This window comes from Mustela nivalis, assembly GCF_964662115.1.
Source record: "Mustela nivalis genome assembly, chromosome: 5".
In the NCBI taxonomy this organism is placed as follows: domain Eukaryota; kingdom Metazoa; phylum Chordata; class Mammalia; order Carnivora; family Mustelidae; genus Mustela; species Mustela nivalis.
This window is the reverse complement of record NC_139024.1, coordinates 41,757,466-41,778,845: the sequence shown is the minus strand read 5'-3', so window position 1 is coordinate 41,778,845 and position 21,380 is coordinate 41,757,466. Positions and strand designations below refer to the sequence as shown.

The 21,380-nt window shown below is 40.1% G+C and overlaps 1 protein-coding gene across 3 annotated transcripts in view; it reads right to left on the bottom strand.

Annotated features, from left to right (window-relative positions):
* Positions 1-14,397: 14,397 nt before the first annotated feature.
* CNR1 (cannabinoid receptor 1) overlaps positions 14,398-21,380 on the bottom strand; it is a 24,125-nt gene continuing 17,142 nt past the window's right edge. For all 3 annotated transcript variants that reach the window (XM_082729625.1, XM_082729624.1, XM_082729623.1), the window contains one exon: positions 14,398-19,950. In XM_082729625.1, the coding sequence (XP_082585751.1) occupies positions 18,469-19,887 (1,419 nt within the window). In that variant the 5' untranslated portion in view covers positions 19,888-19,950 and the 3' untranslated portion in view covers positions 14,398-18,468. The remainder of the gene's footprint in view (positions 19,951-21,380) is intronic.

The following is a 21,380-nucleotide window of genomic DNA, read 5'->3' as shown; positions in this document are numbered from 1 at the left end:
CTATGAAAAACCCACAGCAAATATCATCCTCAATGGGAGATTAAAAATTTTTAATGCTAAAAAAGAATAAGTACTAATATGATGAGAGGTTTGATATCAAAAATAGATGTTTTTATTTTATACTGTAATGATAAATTTTATGAGAATAAGGGAACTTTATGTAATATTTATTAATATCCACTATGAAGACCTATATTAAGTTCTGAAGATACCAAAAACAGTTAAGATTCAGTCTTTGACCTTGCAGAGGTCCTATTCTAGGGAAGAGCACAGCAGGGCAGAAAAAGCAATAAAATGTTAGAGATGAATAAGTTACAAAGAGGGTATAAAGGAGGCAGTGCTCAAATCTATCTGTTAGGTTTGGGCAGTCAGGAAAGTTTTGTAGCATTGGAGATACCTGAGTTGAGTAGCAAAAGACAGGTGGATGTTTCCCAGACCCATAAAGAGGGAAAACCACTAAAAGTAAAAGGTGCATGCTAAAACAACGTGGCATGTCTGGGTTACTGGGTGTAAAGATAAAGGAAAGGGTAGACAGGTAAACAGGGGAAGAGCATTAATAGCATATGGTGATTTTTACAGAAAGTTATGGGGACAGCACAATACTAAGTAGTTAGGAACCTGGAGTCAGACTTCCTGATTTAAATCTTGGGCATAGAATTTACTCGTAATGTAACCTGTCTCAAATTACTTACTATCTCTATATTTCAGTTTCTTCAATTGTAAAATAGGGAGAATAATGTAAAATCTTTAAATAATCATTGTCATAATTAAATGAGATTATGTATGTCAATACCTGGCATAGTTTGTAGGCTGTTATAATGGATATTAGTCTTAGTTATTATAACTTCCATTCTTATTAAGATAGAGTTTTGAAAGATAGATGGCAGCAAAAATTAAAGTAATAAATATCATGTCATTTATTCAGTCTACAAATATTTGAGACACTGTGGAAGAAACTAGAATTACTGTAATGAACAAGACAAACTGCTCCTTCCCTCAAGATAATTACATTCTAGATGGGAGTACAAATATTATAAAGATGAAGAGAGATATTAAAATATTAAAAGGAGGCAGAAAAAAACTGGCATCACCTGGGAACTTGTTATAAATACCATTTTTCAGAATCTATTACAGACCTACTGAATTGAAAACTCTATGAGTAAATCCCAGCAATCTGCATTTGAACAAATACTCCAGCTGACTCTGATGCAAGCTAAAGTTTGAGAATCATTGCACAAGGCTTTCATTACAAGTTTAATGGAGGGAGTTCTTTAATACAGTTTAAAACACCCAACACCACCTGGAATGAAGCCCTTGAGCAATACTTGAACATTACTCCACGTACTCTTACGGTGCCTTCAGCTTTTCATGTTTTTTTCTGCTGACTAATTTAGGTTAAAAGACCTTGTTTTTTAAATTGAATCTTGGTAAAATCTTAAGGAAGAAATCAATAGCTAATTACAGTCTGTTTGATTTCTCCTCTTCACTACCCTCAGGGGGATAGACTATGGGCCTTTTGCCTCCAGCAGGGGGTTCCATGTTCATCCAAAGGGGCAAAGAGAGGTCCCTACCCAAAGACCCGGAGTGAGCGCCAGCAGTACACACAGGCTGACTCTGCCAAGAATACATTCTGAGGATCATGCCTACCATCCATCTACTTACCTGGACTTAAAGTACCTATACCTACTAAGGAAAGTAGATTCGGTTAATTGCAGAGCCTTTAATTTTGTGATTAGGTGGGCATACAAATTGATACAATACTACCTGTAGTCTTTTTTCCGTCCCTTCTGAATAATACTTAACTCTTATCTCGAATATATGTTGAAGAACTATTTAATGAAGATTCATTAGAAGGAATGTCAAGGGGCAACTGGGTGGCTCAGTCTGTTAGGCATCTGACTCTTGGTTTCAACTCAGGATCCTGGGATCAAGCCCTGCATCTGCTTGAAGATTGTCTTGCTCTCCCTCTGCCCCTCCCCCACTCTCTAAATCAATATATCAATCAGTCAATCTTTAAAAAAAAAATTTAAGGGATACCAAATGGTTAACTTGCCCAGAGCTACCACAAGTACAACTCAGGCCAGATTAAATGGACAATTCTAGGTCACAACTTGCTGACAGACAGACTGGTGATGTGTTCTTGGTCCATCTCTGGGACTGCCCACCTCGAAGGAAAGTTAAGCTGCTGACCTCACTGAAAGTTTAAGCAAGAGTTTCCCATGAACACAGCATCTTTGAGGCTAAATCTAATCTAGAGGTAACCTTCATCCCTATAGTTTGTTCATAAGGGGTTTTTTTTGGCACTTGGAGGATGTTTTCCTATAAACACCTTGTTATCTATAGTCATTAGGTAACCAGATCAAACCATGCTGTGCCTGCAGAAGAGCATTAATAGTGCTGCTTTTAACAGTCACTATCTGTATAGGACAAAGAAGAATGCATTTGGATGCCAAGAATACATCTCTCTTCCTAATAATAGGGTCACTGAAAGCAGCGTTTGGCTACTTAGCATTGGACCAGGGGAAGGGTAGAGGAGAAAGGAAGATGTATTCCTTCAGTAAGGGTGTGGTATTTTTTACACTTCTACCTCTCTATAGTGGATGAAAATGCTTGATACCAAACATAAGAAGTCTGTCTGAGTGTTCTACACTGGGAACTGCAGGCATTTTGATGGGTGAGCAGAGATGGAGGAGTAGATCAAGCTCCAGGTCACTTTAAAATCAAGGGGGGGGGTGCTGCTTGTTTGGCAGCATTTGAAAGTGGTCCTAAAGTAAATTCCCAAGTGGAGACATTGACCTTTTCTTTAGATGAAGGACAAGAAAGTGATTGACAGCTGGAAAATCTTTTATACGTATAGCTGGAATGTTGGAAATCAATATGGGATCCCTAATATTCTAATGTAAATTCAGTAGCATGCCTGGAGTTTGTTTTAGAACCAATCCATGATAAAAATGCTCCCGATGACACTTTGCCATGAGGAATGGAGGATTTCACAGGTCCAAGGTCCCCCTTGGTATCTGACCAACGTTAGATCATGTAGGGGAAACAAAGGTAAGGGTTGTTTGCTGCAGAGCCAAGAAATACCTCGTGACACAGTGGCACTCATTGAGGTAGAAGGCATCTATCTCAACAGATTTTTCAGTATGGGAAACCCATTATTTGGGGGAACAGATGTTGAAGATAATAAGGAAAGATGAGAATGATTAATTTTCAAGCTTCAAATGGTTGACTAATTGCCCTTTATGTATGCTTCTTATGAGCTCTCAAAATGGGGTAAATGGAGAAAACTGGAAGTAGAGAGAGGTTAAATGACTTGGCCAACGGACCACAAAGTGGCAGAGCTGGGTTTTGAACCCATGCATTCTGATTCCAGAATCTCCACCCTTAATCAGCTAAACTTCCATAAACTTAACTGTCTCTGAGTCTCTGGATTGATGGACAAGAGTACATAGCAGCTTTGTGCAGTCAAACCTCCCACAGATCCTCTGTTTTCTAAACGTTACACTTAACCTTGGTTATCTGGCAAAGTCAGATATGCTTGCAGTGAGTTAGAGGGAATTTTCGATGCTTTGGTTTAATTTGGAATAATTCCGTTGGACTCTATTTCTCCTCACTGCTCTCTGCTTATTTTTTCTACCTTACCATCACTGCATCTTTTAAAGAGAATATTAATTCCCAAACCTACTGTGTATTTGTACATGTCTTTAAAATGAAAGAATTCTCAGGTGATTCTAGTATCTATGTTTGTAAATGGCAGTATCTACATCTGCGAATGATAGGTAATGACTATTGCCTGATGGGTTTTTAAAAAGCAATTTGTTTGTAAGTGACTTCTGACTCCTTAGGTCAAAGAATTATATAAATTAAAACAGAAGCAAAAGATTCTTCCATAACACCAGTTATTACTGGGGAAAAAAAGAACGCGCATTCAGTAAGAACCAGGGAAATCAAAGGGCAAATGCATTCAATTGAGTGAAACTAATAAATTATTGGAAAACACTTTCCAAGTAGAAGAAAATGTCATATACATAAACAACAGCTTTATTACTAACTTTAAAAGAATACAGAACTTCTCACATTGTAGCCTATCAAAATCATCTTTCAACCATTCAGAAACAATGACTTACTACAATGTTTATATAGAAACTGAAATTCCCAGGGCAGAATAAGCATTTATTTCATTGATGGAACTCTGGAAGCCTTAAAGGCATTAGATTGAGATGGTGCAAGCAGCTCTTGGCCTTCTCACAAATGAGATCAAGACGTTCCCAAGAGAATTACAAGAAGAACAGATGTCTGATCTGAAGGGGAAGTTGACAATAGATCAGAATCTACATAGTAGACATATATTATTTAAAGCTTGGGCTTTATTTAGTATCATAGATTTTAAGCTCTCCTCCCTAAGAACCAGAACCATATGGCTTTTAAATCTGACTAGCGACATCCTAACAATTGATAAAGAAAGGCCCTCTCATTTCATATTCAGACAGATTAAAAGAATCGAAGACTTCTTGCTACCCTTTGGTTGTTCAAAGCTTTTCACCTTTCTCCAAATACTTCATGCTCCAAAAGTCCCGATCCTATATAATTACCAAGTTAAATCTTAGCTTCCTGAAGTCAGACATTTCCAGCCAATGTGCCAGAAATAGATTACAAGTATGTTAAATGATTGTTGCCTTCTTCAGTCCTTAGGGTGGCTAGGGAGGGTCTCAGGGCAGTAGTTTCCAGCCATGAGTTGCTTTAGCAATCAACTCTAGCATAATTAATATACAAATATTTTCTATGCATGAGGTGACATTTTCTTTAAGTTGTTGAAAAACTGTCCTGAGTATTGCAGAAAGAAGCTCTTATTATGAGATTATCTAAAACTGATTTCGGAACCTTCTGGAATAGTGCCATGTACCTAGTAAGTGAAGTAAAAATGCTTATTTTTAAAAAATACATACAATTGAAGCTATTATTTAAAAACATTTACACTAAGGTATGAATGACTGATAAGTTCAATACAACATGAAGACATTTGCAATCTAATAAAGGTTCTTAGTAATCTTAACTCATTTCTTTTTTTTTAAAGATTTTATTTATTTATTTGACAGAGAGAGATCACAAGTAGGCAGAGAGGCAGGCAGAGAGAGAGAGGAGGAAGCAGGCTCCCTGCTGAGCAGAGAGCCCAATGCGGGACTCGATCCTAGGACCCTGAGATCATGACCTGAGCCAAAGGCAGTGGCTTAACTCACTGAGCCACCCAGGCACCCTATCTGAACTCATTTCTAATTGAGAAACCACAGCTTCTCCTCCCCTAGCAACCGCTCATTGTCCCCAGCCATGGGGTCAGCATTCTCCACCATTCCCTGCCTTGCAAACTAGTCTCATACAATGTGAAATGCACAGAATCAATATTGTTTCTTAGCAGGAAGTCTTGTGTCACTTATACCTCTCTATCCTAACACCTTTCCAAGTGACTTCATATCTCATGGGGCTTGGTAAAAATAGCATTTTTGGAGGGAGAAGTGAATGTTGACAAAAACTTAACAGATATTCTAAATCAAGGAATCATAGATCCTTGACTGCAGGGGATTGCTTACGTACCATCAATTATCACAGAAGCACATAACCTCTTAAGGACTTCAAGTTATTTTCCCGCCATAGGCAACAGATTTGCACAAGTGTTTGTTGAATGGATAACATATAAATCAACAAATAATCAAATTCTGGTTGGTTCACAACTATCGTTAAGGAACAGAGTAAAACAATTTGGTCTTTGCATAGTGCTTTAGTCTAACTAAAAAGTTAAAAACAATGTAGCAATCAGCAATTATACCAAAACATCATAATGTGATATTTGAGAGCTGGGAATCATGGTACAGTCCTGTTTTGGAAAGTCAAATGTACAAGTTTTTCAGTTTATGGTCCCAAAATGAATTCCCAAAATTAGATCTAAAATTGGTACCGAAATAAATACTAGTATCAGTTACATAGAGAAGTTTCAAGTGTGCCTGTAAATCTACAGAGAATCATCTATATTTTTTTTTAATTTTCAGTGCCTACAGTTTTTTGCATATATATCATCTCTGGGAAAAAATATCTGTTGCAAAGAGTTTGACTTTATATATGAATTCTGTGCACAGATTAGCTGCTCCTGAGTCACCCAGGAGGCTCTGGGGAGAGCTAGGTGGCACTGAATTTGATCATAGACGACAGAATCATATTTTAAAAAGAATTCTCCCAGCAATGCAGCCACGTAGCAGAGGTTTGCCACTTTTCTTTTCAGTGTTGGCTGCAAACAGCACACTCCCCTTCAGGCTGTCAGCGCTCTTGGAGCAAGGTAAGGAAGGTGAAACAGAATAAAGGGATTGGACCCTACCAGATGCTCGTGTAAGACACAGGCCCATCTGACATTACTTGCACTGCTAGCTCATTTCTTAAACCCTTCCCCAGACAAAACCTTCTGTGAGTATACCACGTCACAGACTCAAGGTGTAGCTACAGCGGTGATGCCATTTAATCAGAATTCTAAAGCATCGGCCCTACAAGGAGCTGTGAGAGGACTGCTATGGCCTCATACATGGGGCAGGGAAGAAGTACAGCCAAGGGAAAACTCAGCTGTTACGTCAGGCCTTGCAACCGGCCTCGCATCCCTTCCACTGCAGAAAGGAGCCCCTCTTGTGTCTCTGCAGCTTTAGGGGGCCTCTGTGGGAGGAGGCAGCGCGATGCCTGTGGCCATTCTGGAGAGCTGCGGGAGAGAGTCTGGGGTAACACCCTAGGCTGAGGTGCTTAGTCTTCTTGGCATCCAGTGGACATGGACGAATTCGTTGCTAAATGGAAGCAAAATCCCCTCTGGCTTGCTTTTGGCTTGTTTATGGTCTTTCCCTTGTTATTTAGGAGCTAATTAGGCAGTCTGCCCAGTGTCTCTGCTCCCAAGCCGGGTTCTGCCTGCTCTCTGACCATTTGCCTGCCTGCTATTTCTGTCAGCACACAGAGGTCAGCGAAAGAAGGCATCAGACTTTAATAGGCCTCCTCTCCCACTTGTTAGCATCAGTGAAAACATCTTTTCAGAATGTTTCATATTTCGCTATCGAGGATTTGGGCATTTGGGGATTATTTACGGATTTCATTAGTCACTTTATTCCATTCACTTTTTTTTTTAATTTTTAATTTTTTATAAACAGAGCCGGGGCTTGCCTATATCCTGAACACAACTTCAAATTTGTGGAGGGGTCTTCTGCCCTGAAGAACTGCACACGTTCAGCTCATCAATTTGTCCGTGGCAAACAATGGCGGGTGACCAAGTACAGAAGGAAGCCAAGAAGTGCTTGTGTAGAATTAGAAGGTAGGATGGGTGGAAAAGTGTTAAACTGTAGGAACATCTCCCTCTGAACAATAGAGTTCTATCTGAAAAGTTCTTTCAGATACATTTCTAAACATGAAGTTATGTTCTAAACCCATCAGAGGAGTTGACAACTCAAGGTACACCCTGTTATGGGCTCTTTCCCAGGTGCAAAGTATTTTTGGAAGGAAATAATTCCCTCCCCATTCATCGTTTTTATGAATATGAATTTGAATATATTGAGAGTTGTCTTCAAACAGCTGTGTAGCTCAGTCTGCCAAGACGCTTTTCATTGACTACCTGGTAGATGAACAGACTCATTCTTAAGCAGAGGAGGGCTTATTGTAAATTGGACATGGGTTTTTAATTGGCCACACCTGATTAGGTTCCTACACTTCTTGTACACTCATTCTCTGTATATAGGAGAAAAGCAAATGGGCCTGTTCGTACAGCCAGGTTTAGAAGCTTCTGCTTTATGTAATGTTTAATCTATTGGTTATTGTGTTTCTGTATACTTGGGTTGTATTTGTTTTTAAGTCTCTAAATCTAATATCTTTGCAAACACTTTAATCAGTTGCCTACCGAGTTTTCATTTAGACCCAACAAGTTGGAGTAAGCTCATTCTCATTTATAAATTTCCTTCTCTTTTCTGCGGTTTATACCTCCTCTTTGCTCTTCTGTCCCTAGACAGAAGCAGTGATTTTAGTTCCCATTTTCCAGATGATTGCTCTGTCTCTGTCTTTGCTATCATTTGTGCAGATGGCTTCAGATTTCCAGCACCAACGTACAGTACCATGAAAAATAAGCCAAGGGATGCCTGGGTGGCTCAGTTGGTTAAGCAGCTGCCTTCGGCTCAGGTCATGATCCCAGCGTCCTGGGATCAAGTCCCACATCAGGCTCCTTGCTCGGCGGGGAGCCTGCTTCTCCCTCTGCCTCTGCCTGCCATTCTGTCTGCCTGTGCTCGCTCTCCACCCCCCCCCCGATAAATAAATAAAATCTTTAAAAAAAAATAAGCCAAATAAATAATTGCAAGTGTTGAAGTATCATAAAGCTGATTTTGCCTACAGTTTTAGTTTCTCTTGGCCCACTGCCTGACATCCATTAGGTATACTCGGAATATTCTGACCCTGGACACAAAGGCAGGGATTTCCTTTTTAGACTGGTTGTAGTATTTACTGTCAGAGATGATAGCAACAAGAAGAAGGGCATCACGCCTGGCCGAGGCTCTTGGCTCATGACTGTTCCCTGGCTTTGGTATTCATTCTCACCCCTCTACCTAAGATGAGAAATCATATCTTGGCTACCTGCCTAATCCCAGAGCAGGCCTGGTGCTTCTCCACCCTTAAGAATGCTAGCTGTGTGCCTTTTAGAAGAGGAGACCTGTAGAAGCTGATGCCATTGGTAAGCACTGCCTTTTAACTACAGCACCGTCTGTTTCTAGCTTCAGACTACCAAGGGCAGTCTGTTAGCATGCTCACCAAGCCTCAAGAATTTTCTGTTCTACTGCAAGCATCTCCTGAGGCCACCTTGTTAAAGAATTTAATTTCATAATCAGTTTCCCAGAATCAATATTTCTTTTCCTATTTCCCTTTGCTTGGACATAATGTGATTAGAACAAAGAGCTCTCATGCTTTAGGACTTAGCAGAATTGTTGCTAAAGAAAACACTGTCCAGCAGTCCTCCTCCCACATGTGAATTCTGCTATTCCCCTTTCCACGTGGGCATCACAATGGCTGTGAGGGCTAGGGACCTCAGCCAAGCCATCTTGGAATTGGGGCTCTTGGAAACCATACATGTTCTTGAGGGGCCACTAGAAGGGGCAACTTGTACCAGGATCTATGTTGCTCCATATCTTCCGTAACAGGCACATGTCCCATCTTTCTCATCTCTGCCTGGAGACATTCTTTGGGAGATGGTTGCCTTATGCAGTAGGTGTGACATATTCTGGGTCATTCAAAGAAATATTTGTATTTATCTAATTTCAGTGAAGAGTGCTAAAATTCATCAAGGTTTTCCTTCTGTTAGGAAACAAAGGACATTCTGTAAGGCTTTTCTCTGATTCCTCAATCAGTAGGAAGAGATTAATACTTGAAAATATTTGTATCAGATGACCAAGTAAGACAAATTGCTTATAGCACCCAGGTTAGAAAGATTGGAATTTAATAAGACAAGCAATCAGAGGCTGAATTGGATGGCTAAAGGGTCTCCATTCCTTTCTAGAATAATCAGAGATTTGAATGAGGCACAAACAGAAAAATTATTGTAAAAAAAAAAAAAAGAAAGAAAGAAAAGAAAAAGGTATGGCAAGCCACGTGCCCCTTTAAAAGACACAAAATTTCTTTGTATGGATTTTGTTAATATATGTATGGTAAAATCTTTATAAAAACTATGAAATAAGCAATTAATTTGGGAAAGGGTTAATGCCAGAATATTTTAGCTTTATCCCCTTCCCGCAGCATAATTCAAAAACTGTTTTAGTTCTTTTCCTTCCCTTTATAAACTCAAATTCTTAATTGAAAAGCCATCAGTGTTATTCAGTATGAATGAGATAATTACACTTGGGTCAGGTGTAGGGTTGGGTTGCTTTGAATGGTTGAAAAGATTCTCCGTCTTAGTTCTTATCTATTTGTTCCCCGAAGGATTTCTGTATCTCTTTGGGCAAACCAGGCAGAAGCAGCAGCAATAATCTTATTTACAAAGGGGGCAGGAGGGCAGAAGATTGGAGGCCTCAAGGGCTAGTGTTCAATACCATCTCTGTCATCCTGAGATCAGAGGGTTTGCCCCAGCCCAGGTGAATAATGACCAGCAACACATTGTGACTGATGACTGCTCTGTTTCACCAGCTAATTGATGTCCCTCAGTTCCTAGTGAATAATGCTCTTTTGAGCAGTGACAGTAATGCCATCAGGAAGGAAAATATGCAGCCAGCTAATGGGGAAACAGGATATTGACCCCCACCACCCCCACCACTGGGTGCTCTACTGGGCCAAGCATGAAGTGATACTCCTACATACATATACAGTGCTTTGTAAAAATCTCTTTGAATATGCAGAATTAGGGAGGAGGTTTCCTAAACATTGACCTTTTTTGCCTAATATTATAAATCTGTTCAGGCCCCTGAAAGTCACAGTGAAGTGCATCAAGAGAAATAAATCTCTTAAATATTTATGGCCCTTGGTGATCTGGCCCCTGGCCCTCATTCTTATTATTCTCCTATGGGTGTAATGAACTGACCACATGAGACTGCGTGTCATTCTCTGGACATATCATGCTCTCTGAAATCTCTCACCTGCCTCCCCCACTCCCCACCACTATTTCTCTCCATATAATATTCCTTATCTCCATCTTCTCTATCACATTCTTTATCTTGCCTTTCCTCTTTCCCTGGATAGCTCCCACATGGTCTTCAATATTCGGTTTCAGTATTCAGTATTCCTAAGTTACTTGTGCCCTTTCTGGTTTCCCATAACCTCCTCTATTTTAGCACTGACTGCAGTGCATTGAGATTACCCGTTTTAAGTGTTCATCTTCTTTCATTAGATGTTAAGTAATTTGATGACTTATCATGAAGGCATAGCATTTTAACCATAGCATTGTTGCTTGAAGTGAACAGAATACATTTACAGTACAGTTTGCTAGATGGAAATTGCCCTGGAGCTATCAATTCAGTAATGTAGTAACTAAGCAAATCTGAACTCTACCACTTAATAGTTGGATGACCTTGTGCAGATTGCTGTCTATCAAATGGGAATCATAATACTTCACAGTATTATGGTTAAGAGGTTTAAATGAGATGATGCACCTCATAATAAGTGGGGTACATGCTACCTGTTATTATCTGTGCCAAGTACAAGGTAGATTCTCAGTAAACACTTGCTAACTTATATTTTACAATTTTAACAAGTCACATTTCATTGACTGATAGAGCATTATTTCCGAGATTCCTTGTTCTATATACAAGTTAAAAATAAAACAAGGGTGTTTTTTTTTAATTGAAAGAATTAAAATGAAAACTTTGCTCAAGGAAGTGACCAAAGAGCTGGGAAAATCACTATTGTCAGTGGGATAAGGAATATATTCGTAGCATTCATATCTGGGGATAAAGTAAATCAAACTTCTCCTTAGCCACTGTTTCAGGTTCCCAAAGTGAGTGATGAATCTTACTAGGCAAGTAATAAAGAAACACAAATTTAATTTATTTTGCCATCCCAATTTGAAAAAATTCTCGAGCTTTGCGCAGTGGCAGTATCGTAGCCAATGAGGTTTATCCGAGGCGCGATTATTGCTAATTGAAAAAGTTCTCGAATTGCTGCCATCTGGAGAATGAAAGAAGGACAAGGCAAGAGCCACACACTTCATTTTATCCCATGCTCCTTTGCAATGTGGTGAGATGGAAAGATCCAGAATTTAGAACCAAAGGACCTGGGTTTGAGCTCCAGAGAGTCAACATACTACTAACTACTGATGTGAGTTTGAGCAAGATACTTGACTTCTGGGTCCTATGTGTGTGAAAATGCCCTGCAAAAGGATAGAACTTTGGGTATTATTTTTACTAAGCATTCTGGTAAGTAATGGTGATTCTCCTCAACTCTGCATTTTCTAGAACATAGGAAGTCTGCAATAAATACTTGTGGACTGTATGGCTTTAAATGAATAATAAATGACTGGAGTCACTGGGGTTTGATAAAGACACTATGGGCTTTGGAATCAAGAACACCTGAGTTCTAACCTTGGCAATGTGGTATTTCCCTCACTCAGTTTTTATCTCGCCTATATTATAAGGCTAATAATATATACATCATAAAGTTTCTTGAGGATTAAATAATATGTATATTGTATATATAATATATGTATATATATATATAAATAATATATGTGTATGTATTATATATGTGCACACATATATGTAGTGCCAATGTAAAGTGCTAACACAATGGCGCTCTTTTATTCCTGATTTTTAGCTCAAGGACTAGTGTAGACATTAACTGAGTCATTAAGATAAAATGAATGCTCTGAACATGGACTATTGCTAATACTTTACGTTATACTATATACTATATATATACATGTATAGCCCTTCACAGTTTTCAAAGCTCTTCAAGACATCTGATATCATCGGATGCTACTGATATTTTCAGAGCTGGCACTTTTACTGCTGAGAAAAGCAGATCAGAAATGGTAGCTTGTCCAAGGCTAAACAACTAGATAGTGACTGATCCAGAAGTACATGCTGGGTCTCATAATTTCTTCCCCAGTGTTCTTTGTAGCGTAAGAGCTGCCTTGTCAGTCAAAACCGGGTATCTTTGAGATTTGCCAGGTTCTCATATCAGTCAAAATGTTGCATAAGGAATATTTGAACATATCCAAATGGATCAGGTTTACTTAAGGATGTCAAGAATTCTAATATTGTTATTATGGAGTGGGGTTTTTTGTTTGTTTGTTTTTGAGAGAGACACAGAGAGGGGGAGAGGGGCAGTGGGGGAGAGAGAGAGAGAGAGAGAACCCCAAGCAGACTCTATGCCCAGTGCAGAGCCCATCATGGGCCTTCATTCCACAACCCTGAGATCATGACCTGAGCAGAAACCAAGAGTGGTGTCTGCCACCCAGACACCACACTAATATTATTATTCTTAAACAACTGAAGTGCTACATAAGTCATCTGTTTCTTAGCAGTAAGAGAAAAGTTATTTATTTGCTCTACAAATATTGGAACACCCATGTTCAAGGCAATGAATAAGCTGCTGCGGTCAACACTGGGGAGTCTCAGAATCTCATTTTTTCTGTTAATCCAAGTCTACAGCTGTATTATTTTAATTAATTCCTCACCCCATTTCATTCCTTTCTGTCATTCTCTTTTCTTTTGAATATGTCACAGGGAACCATGTCTCCTATAATCCTATATATCCATTCCTTAATATTATCAGAAACTTCTGAAAAACAGTAGCTCAATGACCTGTACTTCTAGATGTTCAGAGACTTATCCTTCTACACATTTCATCACCTCCTAAACTAATCAGATATGTACACTCCAAATTTCCCTCACTAGCATTCAGGAACAGGGAATTGAAGAACAATGATAATATGTATTGTCCACTTTCTATGTTCCAGTATGGGGCCAAAAACTTCCCATGCATCACCTTCAATCCAGGAGAAACTCTTACAGAACATTCTAGAGGTAAGGCTGGAATTTTTCCAGCTGGAACCATCCAAGGGGGCACTGTGGAGCCTCTTGCATACCTCGCTTACTTTTTTGTTCCTGTATCATTCTAAATGAATATTTCACTATCGATGGCAACACATATTATTGATGGGGGATCAGTTTTGAGTTTTGCTACATGAAGATACTGAAATAAGTACCTTATGCCCATTAAGTCCCAATGTAAAACTTAAGAACACACAGCATTTGCTTTTTTTGGTAGAAGCATTCAGCTTATGCAGTTAACCACAGTGTTTACTAAAACAGACAGAATGATAAATTTTTATTTTGTCATTAAAATAATAAAGATAATCTATTTTCAAATAGTTGTCAATTTATCATTTGAAAAATTTAAAATGTTCATTCAAAATTAACTGCAAATGTACTTTCAGAATAATAATGTGTAAACTTCATTATAATATTTTTTTACTTCATCATAAAATTTCCAAACTACTTTTTCTTCTTGTTCAAGTAAAAATTGTTTTTCTAAGTTATATTGAAAAGTAATTATCTCTCTCACATAGATCAGAATGTTTACAAATTTCTCAGATTCATATGTTTTGCTAAATCTGCTAAGTTGTGATTTCATTTCATATTGTGAACAGTACATTTGTTTTAATTTACTGAAAAATCACTAAACCCCTTAATGAAATAATGTTTTAAAAAAAGCATGGCAGGCTTTTGTTCGTTATTATATAAATGATTACTTTATGCATGTTTTTCCTATGTTAAAAATAACATTAACCCAACCTGTCCTCATTTATCAAAGTCCTAAGTGCTTTTTGGGAACAAATCAGTTGTTCAACAATCTTTCAGAACTTAAATCCTGAGTGTCTTAATGTTAGACTGTGAAATAAGGCAGAATTCAAAGGCATTTTATGTTCTTCATGAGAATCTAGAATTTTTATTGGATTCCAGGTAACTTTGGACAATAGACATGATGGGATGTTGTCTCTTGGAATAAGTAACAATTTAATTATATCATCGAAATAAAATATAGTGTGGGCTTAATACATTGTAAATATTACGAAAGTACTACTTTGCTCTAGTAATTTAATGACTGAAGCTACATTGAATAACAATCTTACTAGTACCTGTGTACAAAGTATTATACATATTATTAACGAAGATATTACGGCGGTTGCAAGGATGTTACCAGCTCAATGGACATCTAACGATACCATATTCTTCTAAGAGGAAAAGGAATAATGTTAGATTTACAGACAGTAAAGAGTTCTGTTTCCCAGTTGAAACATCGGAAATAAGAATCCAGATAATCTGGCATCTTGATTCATATTGTCACAAGAAAAGATTTCCTCTCTTGGGGACTCGGATCCCCAGCAAGTCTAGTACACTAAGTTTACGTGAAGATAGGTTGTAGGATGCCACAGCAATGTAAAGAAACCCTTCTATCTGAAAAGTACTGATTTGTAGGCCACTTCTTAAATGTCTGACTTTTTTTTTAAACCTATTTACATACATTCAGCCCCAATCAGTAGATAAAATGTTTTGTCTATATTACAATAGGCATTGTTAACATTTCATCAGAAGGCCAATGCAAGACAATTCTTAATAGCCATTGCCCAGCATTTAGGAGATTTTAAAATATCATACAAATATACAGTTAGATTGTGAGAAATCTAATTTTGCGCATGGTATCGGTGGCCTCTTTTACATATGTGGGATGGCAGAAATGAATCAACAGGACAGTAACTAGAGTGCTACTCATCCAGGGCCTAATTCTCATCTGGTGGTTGGGCCTGGTTCCTGCAACGTGGGTTTAGGCAGCCAAAATCCCTTGACACTTAATGCCAGATAAGACCTGACTCGGTGTAGTGGGGAGGCTTGGGTATCATCTCAAGTGTAGGCATATGTCTGCAGCTTCTCCCAGATCCATGTTTCTTTTCCATAAATCTCCTACATAATGGAAAATCAGAGTTTCTTATAAACAGCCCTCTTTGTCTAAATGAAACTATTGGTGTAGGACTGAAAGATTCATCATTACTCTGAGGGAGTTGAATAGGTTAGGAATTTGGCCCTTTCTGAAGACGTATGTGATAGTGAAATGCATGGTCAGGACAAATATGTTACCCTCAGAGGAACATAGGTAAGTCTGAAGTCAGACCTTACAAGACTTATTTGAAATTTAAATTATATTTAAGTTAATGGGCCTAATTAAGGGACTCGGTAATGAATGATACTGATGAATGGTAATTCTAATAAGTATACTCATTAGGGAGAACATTTGAGTCTCTTGGGTTGGGAAATGATATTAAAAGCATCAAAGTGAATCAAACTAATTGAAGAGTTTTAAAATGAAGGTAGTGTAACACAAATGTGATGGTATTTCATAGATATTTCTTGGAATATCAATAAGCACCAAGTTTAGTGCCATCAGCCCCATTGTCCCTTAATTTGTTATATATGATTCAGATCTTTGAAAGCACAACACACTATAAAATCTACATTGCATACACACAGATACAGTTTCAAAAATGAATCCTGGAATTTTTCTACAAATAATGAGAATTTCGTCTTCACCAGGTCTTCATAGCTGCGAGCAGAGAGTTGGTGCTGCCTGGTGAGCTCTGAGATGTGTGGATTAAAATTCGGGATACTGCAGGACAAAAAAATGGCAGTTCTTCAGTGGAACCAGACCTTGGTGAGTTTTTGGAAACGATCTTTTTTCTTTCTCCTAAAGAGAGCTTATTCATCCTCCAGCATGCTGAGCCCTCCCCTGCATATCCCAGAGAGATAAAGTGAGGCAACCAGCAGGCAGATTTGAGCTGTACATACAGACAGTTAAATCCATCCCAGCTTGGCCCACAGGCCACATTCAGCTGCAGACCATATACTGCCACAAAAGGACAATGCCCCAGTAGACTGCTCATCTATCTAGAGAGCTAGAAATCACCAGATAAATGCTAGCTCTCCACTTTAATTCATGCTAGGCAGGTCTCTGGGTCCTGTAGGAGCCATGCTTTATCTGTATAAGAAGACTATTTGTAAGTAAAATTGGTCAGGGTCAAGTGACTTCTGAAGCAATATTAATGCTCACTGGGAAAAGGGCCTTATTCTGAGCATCCATGGCACCACTAAGGAGTATCAGGCTGGGCACAAGAAGAAAGCAAGCCATGCTCAGCTTATATTTTAGCAGACCCTGCTTACCAGGAAAAGAGGAGAGGCCTACTTCTTAGCCCAAACCTATCTAGTCAAAGCCAGGTCCTGGGCTGTCACCACGGGCATCTGGGTAAAGCATAGAAGAGCTGTATGTCATCCAAGCCTCAGTCTCAAGGGTGTCTGCTCCTCACTGCCTTTTTCTGTATCACCACTGTCTGCCCAGCCTCCTTAGCCACGAGGACCAGACTGCGTACTCCTCCTTCAGCAGGCGGGGTCCAGTGTTGCTTAGACGGGATCACACTGCTGCACGTTCCAACAACAAATGTCATCATGGATTTCTTTAGAACCGCTTCCTTTTTGATGATTTACCTCCCTATAGACCTGGTAGACCTTAGGTGCTCAGAAACCAAGACACTCATTTTCCCAACACTGACATGGCAAATATAGACCTTCACTTGCATGTTTGTCATTGATCATTCCTTGGTAGACACGAGTCTTAAGAAATATCTAAAGGTCAGTTTAGTAGTAGTACTTGACCCAATCCCTTGGTGGGGAGGGGGGAGTTTTATGAATGTTTATGGTATTTTTACCAACCAGCTTTCATAAAGAACTCAATTTTAGAAACTGAATTCATGTGCAAGTATGCAGCAAGTGGTACGATTTACACTTGGTCACAGTTTTCTCACTTTAGGACACGACTGTAACGGTTACAGGATAGAAACACACACACATTTATATTCACACTCACGCACGGTATAATTTTACTGATCCAGACAATACTTATTTTCAATTAAGAAAAAATGAAGACTCATTTGGCCACCCAGGCATGAAATCTACTGAAACCTGGAATATAAGAATGCAGTACTCTTCAAGTAAACAGCAATTGCACAGTGATAACAATATACATTAAGGTTGACACATGCTGTCTTAAGAGGTCTAGTAATAGCTAAAGACTAAAGAAAGTCAGAGATGTCAGCCAGAAAAGTCAATATGCCTTCTCTTTTCCATTCTGCTTGTAATCCATCACCCAACAGAACAGCCATAGTCCAGAAGATAATAAATGTCCATGTATGAAAATGTAGGGCTAACAAATGTTTAAGTATCAGTGAATTCTGCTCAATGCTCTGGATAGTCTTCAGATTCTTCTTTTGTTAACAGAAAAATAAACCTTTATGAGTATCTCAGTGTCAAATTTAAATAGATTGGAAAAAATATTAAGGTTTCTCAAGTCACGGGCAATACTTTTTTAAAAAAGTGGTCTCACTGGTGTATATCCGCCGCTTGTGTCCCATTGTTCTCATGAAAATCTACCTTCCGGTTTTGCTGAACTAGACGAATATAAATAACACACAGTAAACACGGATCCACATCTCACATGACACGACACATTTTACAAAAGAGCTCTACTTTAGTACTATAACTTGTAAAAATGGACATCTCTGATACTTATGGACAAATACATTTCACATTATAATGAGAGTTGTGGTTACAAAGGCATTACTCATTTGATGGTGTTTTCCTATGGGTCCTTAGACTTCAGACCATGTAGCTGCACGTGTCTCTCCCATTTCACTGAGACCCTGAAGAAGCTTCGGTCACATCAGCAGCTGGCTTTCTTCACTATAAACCCCTGAAGAACTGAGTTTCGGTACCTACACTGTCGAAATGCTACAGAGCTGAGAACCGATCCTGGTGACAGTCCCCTTTCACTGAGCATGGTCAACTTAAAAAAATATAACCGATGAGACGACAGACTCTTCTAGATTTTAAGCTTTAAAAAAAAAAATTGAATTTCTTTTCCTGTGCTGCCAGGAAGGCATCAGGCTCACAGAGCCTCGGCAGACGTGTCTGTGGACACAGACATGGTCACCTTGGCAATCTTGACCGTGCTCTTGATGCAGCTCTCTGCAGCCCTGTGAACACTGGCCGCGTTGTTGGCATGCTTGTGCAGGCAGTCTGAGTCCCCCATGCTGTTGTCAAGAGGCTGCGCAGTGCCTTCACACGAGGGGAACATACTCCGGAAAGCATGTCTCAGGTCCTTGCTCCTCAGAGCGTAGATGATGGGGTTCACGGTGGAATTCAGCAGGCAGAGCATACTGCAGAACGCAAATACTGTCTTAATGAGCTTGTTCATCTTCCCAAAGACGTCATACACCATAATCGCAAGCAGAGGGCCCCAGCAGATGATCAAGACCACAAGGATCAGGACCAGGGTCTTGGCCAGCCGAATGTCCATGCGGGCTTGGTCGGGCCGTGTCACCTGCACTTTGCCATCCTCGGATGTGTGGATGATAATGCTCTTCTGGGTCCCGCGCTGAATCATGCGGACTGCATGGCTATGAGCCTTCCAGAGAATATACATGTACGCATACACGATGAACAGCAGCAGCACGCTGGTGACCCCAATCCAGAACATCAGGTAGGTTTCGTCGATGAGTGGGAAAATGTCTGAGCAAACGGACTGCAGCTTCTTGCAGTTCCACCCCAGGAGAGGCAGCACGGCGATCACAATCGCGATGGTCCACATCAGGCAGAACGCCACCACGGCCTTGGGCCTGGTGACGATCCTCTTATAGGCCAGGGGCCTGTGAATAGATATGTACCTGTCAATGGCCGTGAGGAACAGGCTGCCTACCGAGGCCGTGAAAGAGGCAGTGACCCCACCCAGTTTGAAGAGAAACACGTTGGGGCTGTCTTTGCGGTGGAACACGTGGAAGTCAACAAAGCTGTAGACGAAAATGACGCTCCCCAGGAGGTCGGCCACGGCCAGGCTGCCGATGAAGTGGTAAGAGGGCCGGCAGCGGAGGCTGCGAGAATGGAGGATGACACACAGCACCAGCAGGTTCTCCAGAACCGTGAAGGTGCCCAGCGTGAGGGACAAGACGGCGATGGCCAGTTGCTGGCTGGGGTTCAGAATCATGAAGCACTCCATGTCCATGAAGTTCTCCCCACACTGGATATTCTCCTCATTCTCCTTGTAGGATGAAAGGGACTTGTTGTAAAATTCAGTAATGTTCACCTGGTCTGCCGGGACCAACTGGGCATTGTCTCCGGCAGTCATCTTTTCTTGGAAGGGACTTCCCCGAAAGGAAGTTAAAGGAAATTTCTGTGGAAAGTACCCTAATTTGGATGCCATGTCACCTTTGATATCTTCGTACTGAATGTCATTGGAGCCCACGTAGAGGAGGTCTGTTGTGATGGTGCGGAAGGTGGTATCGGCAAGGCCATCTAGGATAGACTTCATAACCTCCGTCTTGGATCAGGCCAAACTCAAAAGGACTGAGAAAGAGACCCACAGCAGGGAGTCCTAACAGGAGGGAAAACAAAAAAGCTCAATGGTGAAAAGCTTGGGAAAATCATAATAATGTTTTAAAAACTGACTGTAAACATCCCAAACATGTACCATCATGGTATTTTATTCCTGTCTCTGAGCCTAGATAAAATCCTTGTCACCTTCAGTCAACAAAATGAGTCAGTCAGTCACAGAAAAGCCACCCAGAGTTGGCGATGTGGAGGCGCCCACTAGAAACACATTTCTTTCATTACTGAAGCTGTCTGGATTTAAGTCACTGTGTGATCCTGCACAGACCTCCAGGGTCTGACAGTCAAGCAGAAGGAAGTGTGTCTTGGGCGTGGCACACACCTCATAGTTGCATTAGGAAATGTCTACCACTGGCTTCTACCACCACAGACACACAGCATCCTAATGCTGGTGGGGACAGGGTAGAGCAACATGTCACACAACTACTGCTCTTAAAGACTTTATCACCTTGTCACACAGGTAAGACTGAATGTACAGCACAACCAAAGAATGAGGCTGTATGGAATCAGGGACTGTGTGCAGCCTGTGTGCTGAATGTGAAGGGGGAGGAAGAGACTTCTGAGAACCAGAGGAACAGATGACCATAGGGGAAGATCTGGATGCTGGCCTGTCTCTGTCAGGCAAGTCTCCTCCCCCAGAGGAGACATTTGGACCAACTCATGGTTGAGGTGAACGTTGAACATGTGTACACCAACCAAGAAAAATGTCACGAACGGCAAACTTGCACTGAGGCTCCTGGGCAGACCAAGATCCTGAACACTGGGAAGCAGTGATGAAGGAGAGCGTTTCCTGACAGTGTCCCTCATGAGTGGTGCGGTGACACAAGCATGCTGGGAGACAGGAAGCAGGCCTCAATGCTGTATCATCTAGGCTTCCGTGTAGATGGCCCCGGAAATAAGGATAACTGAGAAAAGGGAGCCAAATTTTAAGAGCTCTTCAATTCTAAGATAAACAATTTGGTGTTTGTTTCAAAATAAACAGCCAGGGAATTGATTTTACTATTTATAAATTCTCCTTAAAATGCAGCTATTAGGCTCTTTCGCTTATAATGACATTAGAATTACTAAGTGGTATCTATAATAATTTTAAAATAACCATAAAAACTAACATTTTATTTCCTAGTTATATATATTTTTTTTAATATAGCACACTGTATAGCGGGGGTGCTGTGGGATAGTAATTATCTTGGAACAAATGAAAATGTTCTGAGTTCTCCTGCTAAAATACAGAAATCCTACCTATCTGAAGTCATGAGTCACTCATTCATTCATTCGACAAAATTATGGAGGACCCAGTATGTGCCAGGCTCTGTGGTAGGTAAGCACTAAGGGCTGGGCATGTACAGTACCAAGCAAGAGTCCCTATCACATGGAGTACACAGTGTGGCAGAAGACAGACAGCTGACCCCGGTAATT